Source organism: Drosophila virilis, chromosome 5, assembly GCF_030788295.1.
Source record: "Drosophila virilis strain 15010-1051.87 chromosome 5, Dvir_AGI_RSII-ME, whole genome shotgun sequence".
Lineage (NCBI taxonomy): Eukaryota > Metazoa > Arthropoda > Insecta > Diptera > Drosophilidae > Drosophila > Drosophila virilis.
In genome coordinates, this window is record NC_091547.1 from 10,761,468 (window position 1) to 10,774,448 (window position 12,981).

The following is a 12,981-nucleotide window of genomic DNA, read 5'->3' on the forward strand; positions in this document are numbered from 1 at the left end:
GATTTAAAATAATGACAGATTGCAACTCTTTAACTTTAACGCTTAACAAAATAGATTTAAATCCGAGAATTGCTAGATGGGCGTTAGAACTACAAAATTACGATTTTGAGTTAGTGCATAGATCGGGCAAGCAAATGCAACATGTGGATGCGTTAAGCAGATGTTATGAGGACATTTTAGTTATTGAATCCAATAGTTTTGAGGACAATTTAGTTATTTGCCAAAGCAAAGATGACAAACTGGTAGATATTAGAAAGATGTTAGAAAAAGAAGAGCACAAGCTATTCGAAATGAGAAATGGGGTCATTTACAGAAAAACAAATGATGGCAGATTAGTTTTTTATGTACCAAAGGATATGGAAGAACATGTACTTTACAAATATCATGATGAGTTGGGACATGCTGGGAGAGATAAGATGATCGATGCCATTGGAAAGAGTTACTGGTTCCCATATATTAAGGAAAAAGCAATAAAGCATATAGGGAATTGTTTAAAATGCATTGCCTTCGCCCCCAAGACGGGTAAGAGTGAAGGACTATTACATAGCATACCGAAAGGAAACAAACCGTGGGAGATGATCCATATAGACCATTATGGACCAATTAATGCAGGAAGGGCTAATAAATATATATTGGCGGTGGTTGACGGATTTTCAAAATTTGTTAGACTATATACAGCAAAGACAACAAGTACGAAAGAAGCGATTAAGGCATTAAAAGATTATTTCAGAGCGTATAGTAGACCTAAGTTCATTGTATCGGACAGAGGGAGTTGTTTTACTGCAAAAGAGTTTGATGAATTTTTAAAAAATGAGGGAGTAACGCATATTAAAATAGCAACGGGTTGTCCGCAAGCAAATGGTCAGGTGGAAAGGTTGAATAGAGACTTGGGTCCGATGATGGCAAAAATGGCGGAGCCAGAAAATGGTTTACATTGGGATGTTATTATAGAAAATGTTGAATATGCAATAAACAACACACAACACAAAAGCATAAAGAAATTTCCAAGCGAAATGTTATTCGGATTACAACAGAAAGGAAAAGTTGTTGATGAATTAAAAGAAAAATTAGAAGAGTTTACACAGGTGAACACGTGTGATAAAAGAAATTTAGAAAATATAAGAAAGAGTGGAGAAATATATCAAAAAGAAGCTCAAATCAGAAATGAAGAGCGGATTAATAAAAAGAAGAAAGTATCAGTAGAATATAAAATAGGTGACTATGTCATGGTAAAAAATTTTGATAGCACACCAGGAGTTTCAAAAAAGTTAATACCAAGATATAAAGGGCCTTATAGTATAGAAAAGATTTTAAAAAATGATAGATACTTGTTAAAGGATGTAGAAGGCTTTCAATTATCTCGCAACCCGTACGTTGGTATCTGGAATAGCCAAAACTTTAAGCATTGGATGCGAAAATAGGCAATAAGCATTAGTTATAAAGATAGATACACATATAAAAGACAGAGATCGGGAGCTCTCTTTGTCAGGATGGCCGAGTTGTAATAGGATAAGAGCATCATTGGTAACCCTAGCCAGGGTATTATAGTGTCACTATCTATGTTAATTATAACAGTACGATAAGTAAATATCGATAAAGAAAAGCGGCTGCAGAGAAGAAGTGGAAGGCAGTCTCGCTACAGTACTAGCAGTAAGAAGACGTGTTGTTAAAAATAAAAAGGCAACCCGAACATAAGTTAAATCAACGAAGAAAATCATACTATTACACCTGTAAACCTGCTCAAAGTCTCTATCGTCAGTTAGATGCTGTGGCAATTGCTTTAAATTTAGTCTAGATATTCACTTTACTTCTGCAATATGAATAAATCCTAGCAGTTGCCTTTATATCAAACCGCAACGAATCGCAAGTAGAAATCGGTTTATAAATTTGTTTATATTATATTAGTCGAGAGGTTCGAATTCGTCAAACAATAATTTAATTGGTCTTATATCAAAAAAGAACCTGAATGACTTATTTAATTTGTAATTGGTAGAAATAGGGCTCTGAACCAATTAATAGATTTTAATAAATGTACAACTACAATGAATGGGCATTTTATGTTGTTGCGGCTTGTGGTCCAATTAAATGTATTTCCATTTCCATTTGCAGGCTAAAGAATTTAATAAAATTACAATTAGCGCAGTCGTCCAGGCGAATTAAACAATTAGACTTTTAATTATTAAAATACAAATTGAATGCGTTTAAATGACAGTGTTTATTTTATGTTGTTTCTATAACGCTTAGGCCGCTCGTTAAACAAGTAAAAGCAATTTGTGTGCCGCACAGAGATAGAGAGAGAGAGAGAGAGTGCGAGAGAGAGAGAGGGAGAGAGCAGTCATAGTGAGCGCAATTCATATTTTCATTAGCGTTTTGTCCTTGCCATTGCGTTTGCCATTTAATTGGTCGTAAATGAATTTCCTGGCTACTGCCAGCACCTGTCATCATTTATATTAGCAGCAGCTTTTCCCCCTTTAACCCCCTTAGCACCCTTAACCCACTAATCTAGCCCAAGGCATAAGCTGTTTGCGCCCTCGCAGCACGCTTTTACATTCTTTTCTATAGCATACTTTTCAGCGCGCGCGCTGTCTTATCTCTCTCTCTCTCTCTCTCTGTCTCCCTCGCTTGGACTTGGAAATCAACAATAAATGATCATTGCTTAGCATAAATATTAATAAACTAGAAACAAGAACTAGTTTTCGCTCGTTTCTTTTATTATTTACATTTTTTATAGGCATCTATCTTTTATGCACATATTTTGCTTTGCTTGATGCTATTCAAAGCACTTGACCGAGTTTTTGTTTGGTTAACGCAGTTGGCACTTTGGTTTGTATACCCTGTAAATATTAATATTGGGCTGCATTAGTGTAGATCTATTAAAAATGTTATTATACGCCATTTACTTGATTTTTTTCTTAAAAAACAGTTCAAGTTGTATTAAAAAAAAGACTGTAACAAGCTCATTTAGGGTATATTCGAGAGGGTGTAGACTTTTCAGACTAACCTTAGTTTTTGTTTTTTTTTGTTTGCCCCGCTGCGATTATTTTTGTTTGCTGGCTTGTAAACGCGCAAAATTGCAAAAAACTAGCACATAAAATGGAAACTATGTAAAAAATACTGTAAAAAAAAAAGTAAAAAGAACATAGTACAATGTAGGGGCAGGTCACAGTTCAGACATGCTGTGATGCTTCTGACAATATACAAACAGTTGGTAGCTTGACATTTATGCCTGACATTTGCAAGGCGAATGCGCAAAATAAAAATGTTATGGAGAAACCTTTAAATATTTGTTTTTTTCTAATTCTTAAATAACAGTATAAATATGTTTTATAATATAATTTACAAGAAAAAAGAAGAACTTTTCAATATTTATTCTTGGCTCTTTAAACAGACATTTTTTTAGAAGATTTAAAAACTTCCTCCATTCGAAACTCTTGATTGAATATCGATGCTAACAACTATCGATAGTATATCGAATATGGTTGCTAACAAGTATTTGTAGAATATAAACCATTTTTTTTTTTAAATCAAAATTGAAGTTTTACGTACCCGAATGAATAATTAATAGTCAATACCATTGGCAATTATAACCAATTGTATTTTTGTACAACATAATGATTTCTTATTTGGACAACATACTTTCACACTTACTATTACAGACACAAATTTGCACAGAATATATGAAATTTTCGTCGTAATTGTGAAAAAGCTCAAGCTCAGCTCTTTGACAGTCAAAATCTCTGGCAAAATTTCTTAAATTATGAATATAAAATTTAAGCACAATTTGCAAGGGAAATGAACTGTCAAACGGCCGATCAATTACTTTCTAATTCGAAATGTTTTAGCTGGGAACTTTAGAACTTGACTTAACCGCAAAAGGCCGTTGGCACTTTTGGTGTTTGGTCAATTTCTAGAGTTCCCCGTTAAATGGGACACAAATTAAGCTCGTTTTCCAGACAACGACGCTTCTGGCACTGCTTCTCCCGCAGACAGTTGCTTAGCATCATTTGCGCGTAGTAGGAGCGCAGTTCAAGGGTCTTCAGCTGTCGTTCTATCTGCTGCATATAGGGATGCTTTGGCAATGGCGGACGTTTTCTTAGCTGAGCGCAAATCCTGCACGCAATGCAGGTGTGGGGGGGCTTTGGCGATTCGACTGGCAGCGTCTTAATGACTTTGATTTCAACCTTCTTTGGCTTCTTTGGCCTGGGCACAGGCACAGGTATAGGCATAGGCATTGGGACTGCTTCTTTTTCATTCTTCTGGGGCTGTGCCATATCACTGTTCACCACTGGATTTATCTGTTGCAGCAGATTGTACAGGCTTTCAGATTTCTGTAAATCGGCCACCAGATCGGACAACAATAGTGGAGTCTTTCTGTCATCTTTTTCCATTACTTGGTGCGACATACTTGGAATATGGGCCTTGGTCAGACGTTTGCGACGACTATTTCTCAGCGTGGATCTTCTATCGCATAGCTTATGTCTTGCGGTATGAAGTGTTGTCTTGACCATCGTAGTTGATGGCGTCGAAGTGGCTTTCATTTCTTGTTGTTCTATAACTCTCATTATACCACCATATTGTGGCCGCTCCTCATACGGATTTTTATACACAATACCTTTATCCATGGTATACAATCTGAAATTGCTTAATGGCTTTTTCAATTGTTCAGCTTCCTCTTCGCACATCATTTTGCTGCCACTTTTATTTGATGCAAACGATCCTATTAGGGTATCTTCCGTGCTGTTGCGTAATGGAATTTTGGCTTGTGGCAGATTCTGCTGTGATATGAAATATGATGCATTTGCTGGTAATTCGGGCTCTAAGATGGAGATGTTTGAGATGGCTTTCAATGGCATCGAAGGTTTCTTTTGTTCTTCTTTAATCGCCCTTAACGAGCGTTTAGCCGATGCTGTTCGCCTCTTTTTTCGATCAACAAGTCGAATACTTTTATCTGTGTTTGGTGTATGTTCTGAAATATGAACTCTTTCTTCATTCTTAGTCAAATTCTCTTCATTTTCATTATTTTGTATCTCTACTTTCTGTTCGACTTCCGGAATTTTACGCTCGGTTATTATTTCTTGCTCCTTTGTGAATCGTTTAATTGCTAATAGATTTGCCTCAGTTTCTATTAACTTATTGGATTCATTTTCATCGTTCTTTTTGGAATCAATTTGATCGGTGGGTAGTTTTTCTGTTTGCTGCTCCAAACCTTTGCGCAATTTTCTTAGATATTTGGGCGTACGCTTGCGTTTATGTTGACTCATGTAGACTTTGATATCTGTCAGTTTTTCTTCCTTCTGTGTCTTTTCATGTTTCTTCAACTTTGCTCTTACATCAATTTTTTTTTTATGTTTTATTTTCGGTTTGACTGCAACCAGACTAATGGTACTCATTGTAAGTCTTCTATTAGTCTGATTTGACTGAGAATCAATGTTCGGCGATTGTTGCTTAACTCTTCTTATTTGTTCGGTCTTGTGCTTTGATCTAGGTAAATCATAGACAACTTTCTTTGGTTCTACTTCATATATTTGGACATCTATTTGAGGGACATCTTTCTGACCCATTTCATATATATTAGATTCTTGCACGTTTTTACTAAGCGAGGGTATTTTCAACAGTTGTTCTTCTTTAATAGCTGTTCTTTCGTTTTTGGTATTCAACGATGAGTGTCGGCTTTCTAGTTCCTTTTCATTTTTTTCCTTCAACGTTAGCCCATCAATTTGGTCTTCGGGTGTTTTTCTTTTTATTTGTATTTCTTCTTCCTGTTCTAGTTCGTCATGAAGCTTTCTTGTATATCTTTTAGATTTCTTTTTATATCTGCTAATTGATGATTTTTGAGGCCTTATAGACTCAATTGCCCAATTCGCTGGACGTGGAATCTTTGGCACTTGCTCATACTTTTTCTTCTGTTTATACAGCCTCTCGGGATATGGTTGAGATGGATTCAATCGCTCCTCTAACTGCTCTAAACGCTTTAATTTCTGCTGGATTCGCTCGATGTCGTATGGATTTTGAGTTGCTTTGAGCGCATCTAAAGCCTTAACTTTTTCGCGTTTCCAAGTTAATAACAAAGACTCTGATCGTCGTTTGCGAGACTTCACTAGGGTGCCGGTTGCTATATGATTAAAGCATTCCATAAATTCCTCATAGATGGTATTTTCAGCTTTTTTAGCGGCTACATCGTATAAAAAAATTTCATTGGCAGTACGCCTTTTACGGGGCAGCAGAAATTTCCAAAAGGATTCTGTTCTTTTATCTTCAATATTTTTCAAAAACTCGGCATTCTGTTCGATTCGTTGGAGTATGTCCTGTTGTTGCCTCTTGTAGATGTCGGCCAAGTAGCTCCAATAGGCACAAAATACTTCATTATTATTTCTCCAATGTAGTTTTTCGATTAGGGGCGATAGTATCTCGATTTTCTTAACCAAACAATCCCGATTCAATAGCAATGGCTGGACACCAAAGCGATCGCTCTTGACGGGCACGCTCAGACTATTCAATCCCTGCAATGCGTTCATCTATCAGGTGTTGTTGCACTTGCAATTTAAACTAAAGAATTTTTTATTATTTTATTTTTATTAAAAAAAGAGAAAAGAAAAGTTAATTAGATGTGTTTACATTTATAGGTTGTTCACAAATGCCTGTCATTTTGATTGGCATAAATATATAATCTTAACCCCGCTTTGGTTAGCTCAACTGCAATAAGAATTCGGAACTTAGAATGTACTTAAAAAAAAACGTTTTTTATTTTTCTTTCTAGATTTAAAACTAATTTCTTTAAAAAAAAAAGACTACTGCGTTTCTCAGCCAATAATCTGTGCTGTGCTTAAACTAGTTCGCTTTGCTTAACGAATTAGTTCAAACACAGTACAGATTAGAGTTTAAAGGCAACGCTTGTCATCTTTAAGCTGCTTTAACTTCTTATCTAAAAGCGTTTCACAATCGCATAGCATCTTGTAACACACAGCCAGTTTTTGCCGCATTGTATGCTTTTCCTTGTGCATTCGGATCTGTTTTGGTTGCCAGTTCAAATGAACCTGTGATGGTCGCAGCGATTCATCCTGTTTGTGCCTGCTGCTTGGTTCCGTTTGGTCATCAAAATGAACGCAAGGCTTCTGGGTTGAATAGTCGCTAGCCATTTGTGAGCTTGATGTTGATAATCGCCGAAAATAATGTGTCTTCAGTTCATCGCGGACCTCTTGCTTTCTCATTTCAATCATATTTGGTTCCGGTCTGGAACCAAAACAAATGAATGGTTCATCGGGAGCACTGCCTTGAACCGATTGTGAATCTGTTGGTGATCTCCGTCTATATCTCTTGAGTTCGTCGCGGACTTGTCGCAGTTTCTCTTCCATTATATTTAGTTCCGGCTGGGAACCAAAATGAACGCATGGGTTCTTGGGTGCAGCGCATCGTACAGTTGGTGAATTTGGGGGCTGTGACATTAATCTTTGTCTATAATATCGCTTGAGTTCGTCGCAAGCCTGTCGCTTTTTCATTTCAATCATGTATGGTTGATCGGGCTCGGTCTGATTGAAGTTGCGACATATCTCACAGCTGGGTACCTTATGAAGTTCTGGTTCCGGTTTCGGCTCTTGAGATACTTTCTTTCGCCTTGTTTTTTCCGTCTTTTTAGTTTTTCTGGATGTTTTTGGCAAGGTTAAACATTTGCGTTTTTCGCTGCGCATGCGTCGTACAAGCTTTGATTCAAAGGGAAGTGGCCAGTTTCTGGGAAGTGTATCAAACATATCAAAGTTAATATTATTATTGGTCATAAAATCTTGAACGTGCTGCTCAACGTCAATCGGTGGATATTTGTTTAAGAAGTTCTCGAATATTTCGTACGACGGTTCATAAAAAGATGACGATAGTTTCCAAAAAATGCCCGATGGCAGTTTAGGCAGCTTCATAAAACCCCAATCGTTATCTACGGGTTTTGCTGGTGAATCAATCGAAGTAACGGACGTCATATCCACCGGCAACGGATCTGAGCCAAATTTTTTCAAGTATAGACTTGCATATTTGGGTTTCAGTAATGTGTCGAGTGACGATTCTTTAACTTTTGAGATTTTTTTAGTTATGTAGATGGTTGGCTTAATTGAGGGTATTGAATATCCCTGTTTTTTCTTCTTAATTGGCCCATGTACTATTGGGAGCGGTAGCGGTAATGGGTTGGTTGGGGGTTTTGAGGCAGGCTCTGCGGCATTGGTAGGGCCAGGAGCTACGGTTGAGGTATGTGCTGGGCCAGGGGCTACGGTTGGAGGAGGTGCTGGGCGGGGGGATGTGGTCATGGCTGAGCCTCTGTACCTGACTGATGGTCTGGACATGGTTGAGCCTCTTCCATACGACTTACGCGATGCAAGCGACTGCGAACTGTATCTTATTGGTGTAGTGGACAATCGAAATTTCAATAGGTCTTGAAATCTGGACTGTTTTTGAATGTTCAACATATTCCTGGTATATGTGCTACGAAGACTACTGCCAAGTCTAGACATATTCAAAGTATCTGTTCTTCGAAGACTTGTATAGGTTTTCTTTCTCTGGGCATGGTGTTTATGATGTTTAAAACTGTGCGATTTGAAATTGGGCTCTGAATGCGCTTTTGTTAGTCTTATTCTTCGTTTCCTTGCTAGTTCTTCCAGCATTGCTATTTCAGCCAATTCGATTTCCTTTTGTGTTCTTTGATCTTCTTTCTCTAAAATAGATGTTATGTCTTTCTCTGAGATATTCGTTACATTGGAGTTTCGTGTAGGTTCTAATAGCTTTGGTAATTTTGGGATTAAGCTTTCCGAAAGTTTCTTTTTGAAGCTTACATAATGTTTTGACTGTACGTTTTTTACTTTATGTTTTAATTGCTTGGGTTTTACATTACGTTTTAATCCCTGGGGCTTTACATTGGGTTGTGACTCAGCGATTCGTACATTAGCTTGTAAGTTCTCGGGTTTCACACTTTGTAGTAACTCCTCGGGTACTACATTAGCTATTAATTTCTGGGGCTTTACATTGGATTGTAACTGCTCGGTTCGTACATTTGCTCTTAAGCCCTCGGGCTTCACACGTTTTGGTAACTCCTCGGGTCGTACATTAGCTTTTAATCCCTGGGGCTTTACACTTTGTTGTAACTTTGCGAGTCGTACCTTTGCTTTCAAGCCCTCGTTTTTCACATTTTGTTGTAACTCGTCGGGTTTTGCATCAGTTTTTGGAACTTCGGGTTTTTCATTTTTTTTAAACTCCTCGTGCGGTATCTCTATTGTTTCCATTTCAAGTGAATCGTCTCTGGATGCATCAGCAGAAGTTCCCACAGTTGAAATCCAACTTTTATAAATAATTCCTGGTTTCGTACGAATATTATCATCCTTAAAGCGAATTCTACGCTTATCCGGTGCAGTTTCATTTGATGGATGGGGCAAAAGAGCTGGATTTATTTTAAATATTGGCTTCAATTTTTTGCCCTCATTTCGCGTTGCAGGCCTTGCGGCTGTTACAACTTTCACACTTTTACGTGAAAGATGACGTTTACTTTTTTTAGTTGTGCACGGTCCTGACTGTGGGCATTTGAAACAGCTCACGAACTCATCGTACATCTGATCATAGACATTGCCTTGCACCCTTAACTCGGAAGTTGCAAATAGCTGCAAAAATTTGGCTGCATTCGGATTCTTGATGCGATCGACAAACCCACGATTTGCCATCTTGCGTCGTTGCTGCTCAACAAATGAAACGGGCTTCTGGCCATTGGCATAAAATTGCCAACAGTTGCGAAATGCATTGCAATCCTGGAGCTGAGAGTTCCATACCAATTGTTGAGCGACAGCCTTGACCTTTTGATTGAGACATTGGCGATTCAGGAGCCGGCCACTTAGGGTCTGCACCTCGTACGGATTGATGGATGTTAAAGTGCGACGTAGATTCAGCATAATAATTTTGCGATAATTTACTTATTTTCTATATGGACTATCTTTCTAGTTCTACTTCTACTTTCTACTTCTTAAGAATTGTCTATTTACGCATCACTTGCAATTTTGTGAACTGTGAATTTGTTTTGCTGCTTGACTTTAAACTCAGAACACTTTTGATATGAGTCTAGATGTTTCAGTTAGACGCTTCGTTTCAGTATGAACTGGTTACAAGACTTACAGCTTTTATGCATTTAAATTAAATTAATAGTTCGCAAAGTATTTAACTGTTTGTACTTAAGTACTACCTTGCACTTTCCTTAAATTAAAATATATTTACAAATATTTGCTTAAAAAGGGCGAATAGAGCGTATAACATTTTTGTGCAAATGTATGTAACTAGCAAAACGAAGCATCTTCTCACATATAAAGTATATATATATATATATGAAAAGGAAGAAGAGCTGAATCGAACTGACCCATTTCTCAAAGACCCTAAAAGCTAGAGACTTGAAATTTTAAGTATGTATTCTCATATGCCATAAGCAATGCAAGCTAATCGTGTTTTTTAGATATCTTCTCCCAGTTTCATATTATCGATAAGAATCGAGTATGAACAAAAATATAAAATTTATTAGAGCTGAGTTAAGAAGTTAGTAAAAGTAACTTAACTCTAGGATTAGGGTATCTCCTAGTCTAATACTAATTGTTTTTTATGTATTTATTTTGCACACGCGGTAAAACTTTATAATGACAGCTGTGCGTCTGCCTTGGAAAACGCTTTGTTTTTGCATTTCCCATTTTCCTCGTTGCAACGAGCCAAAAGTGCACAATACACACACCCACACACAAGCCTTCACTTCACATACACAAACATAAATACACACACAAATGCACACACAAACACTTGTGCCCACACATATGTTTGTATATATAAAATAATTTTAGTTTGTCTCTGCCTTGAATTACTGTAATTCTATGCGCATTGTGTGTAACACGGATAAAGCTTCAATGTGCCTCTGGGCCTTTAAATGTCAGATGGGGGTACGTGTTGAGGGCGTAATATGTTATATTTAATGTGCAACTGTTTAACAAATATAAAAACCTTACTTAGTTCTGTTACTTAACATCTGTAATTACAAACTGTTATTTGCATTTTTAAACGCAAGTCAGTGTGACCAGCGGTTGCAAAAATAGCGAAATAGTTTTAGTTACGTGGATGAATATATGTTGCTGCCTATGTAAATTAAAGTTTGCAGTTCACTGTAAAAAAGTTTAAGGTAAATTGTTTCCCCACAAGATTTGACAGTTTATTGATCCAAAAATTTAAGTTAATCAATTGTATAAATAGTTTGTTTATGTTGAAAAGACAGACTCTGTAGACTCGCAAATAAACCGAGAGTTGATCTGGGGGAGTATTTTTTTCATTTCGATTACATTTCGTTGTGGGCCAGAGAATTCAATGTTTGTTATTGTAGTAATATATTTATTTATTTATACTCGTTGAGTCGTGTGTGCATAAAGCATATCGCGTATTGGCGCTAAAATAACACAGGTGCTTGGTGCTTTTTCATTCTCGTATCTGATTGCAAAAAACGGCAGATAAAGGTGATTTTCAATTTTAATTTTTGCTTGGCATGTGTTGGAATCATTGGCAGAGAGGCGATAAACAAAAGCGAGGCCATGGCGCTGCCTGACGAATTATAAACAGGCGATGCTCGTTTATTACCAATTAATTTCAATATTAACAGCCAAAAGGTAAAAGTTAAAAACGCGTGGACATGTTGAGTAAACATTCAATATACTAAAAAAAAACGGAGCAGAAGAAAATTTAAAATTTCAATGGCTAAAGCAATATTAAAATTGTACAGGCAAATTAAAAATAAAAATGCATTCCTCAGCGACAGGCTAATCCCGTTGTTGTCAAATAAAAAAAATATATATGTATGTGCTTAAATATGCCATTAGAGAACTATTTTCTTGACTAATTAAAAGGTATTAACATTTTTATGTTATTTACCAGCATGTAAATCTAGATTGAGAGTAGTTCGCGCAGCTATTATCTGTTAGTGGCCTTCAATTTAAAATTTGCGGCATGTTGAGTGGCCTTCGTCATGTTTTTGCTGTTGCTTCAACTACAACAGGTCCTTGAGCAAGACATGGCTGCATTTTGAATGGCATTCAAGCGCTGTCCTGAAACGTGCTTATTTAATGGTCTGTTCCATTTCGATTTCTCTCATCTATGCCATACTTTATGGCGTATTGTAATGTGAAGCCAGCTTAAAGCATAATTGCAAACAATTAGCATGTTCATGATAGAACAACTAGGAATAACTAATAACAGCAGCACGACTTGAACATACCCAGCATTGGATAAATATAAAACAAAGACTAAGATTAACAGTCGTATATGCTAATACTATTTATTTGAGAGCGAAATGTTAACAAGCTGCATAACAGTTGCATGTTAAATAATAACATGTAAACACAAGCGTCGTATGTTATTTATAACATGGTTTAACATATTCAAAATCTTCTTCTAACTTTGGTCTGGCATAGCCTTTTTTACGGTACAAGTAAAGGTATATGTATTTATCTGTTATGCTCAGCTATTGGCCTTGCCATTGCTGCTTCAGTCTGCTATCGGAATCGCTTTGTTGTGCAAAAATGCTGCAATCATTAAGGCTGGCCATAAAACCGTAAAATGCTTCGCATTACCGATTGCCAATACATAAACCTGCCAATGTCTCTCCGTGTATGAGTGTGTGTGTGTGTGTGTGTGTGTGTGTGTAAGTAGAACGTTATGTACTTGTGATTCAGCGCGCCTGAATGCGTTCACAAGAGCCGACTCCGGTTCTTCTTCGCTGGTTCTTCTGGTGCCCCCATCTCTTCGGTTAGGCTTATGCGCAATTAGGCAGCGAATGAACTTGGCCATATTATTAAAAATAGCATAGTATATATAACATATGTACTGGGGGGACACACGGTCTCTGTTTACGGCCTGAAGCGTGGGCAAAAATAGCACAAATAGCTAACACAACCAGTTGCTCATGTCCCCATAGTCATAAATTTGTACGTAGTACATAAA

At 37.1% G+C, this 12,981-nt stretch overlaps 2 protein-coding genes across 5 annotated transcripts in view; one reads left to right on the plus strand and one right to left on the minus strand.

Moving 5' to 3' along the window:
- The window catches only part of Elk (Eag-like K[+] channel), an 81,439-nt gene that overhangs the window by 7,996 nt on the left and 60,462 nt on the right, over nt 1-12,981 (plus strand). The gene's annotated exons all lie outside the window — the stretch shown is intronic.
- LOC6626052 (interaptin) lies at nt 3,591-6,746 on the minus strand. Its single transcript, XM_015174523.3, has 2 exons — nt 6,616-6,746; nt 3,591-6,546 (listed from the first exon to the last, which is right to left on the minus strand). Exon 2 carries the CDS (start codon nt 6,513-6,515, stop codon nt 3,921-3,923), a length of 2,595 nt encoding a protein of 864 aa, XP_015030009.1. The 5' UTR covers nt 6,516-6,546; nt 6,616-6,746; the 3' UTR covers nt 3,591-3,920.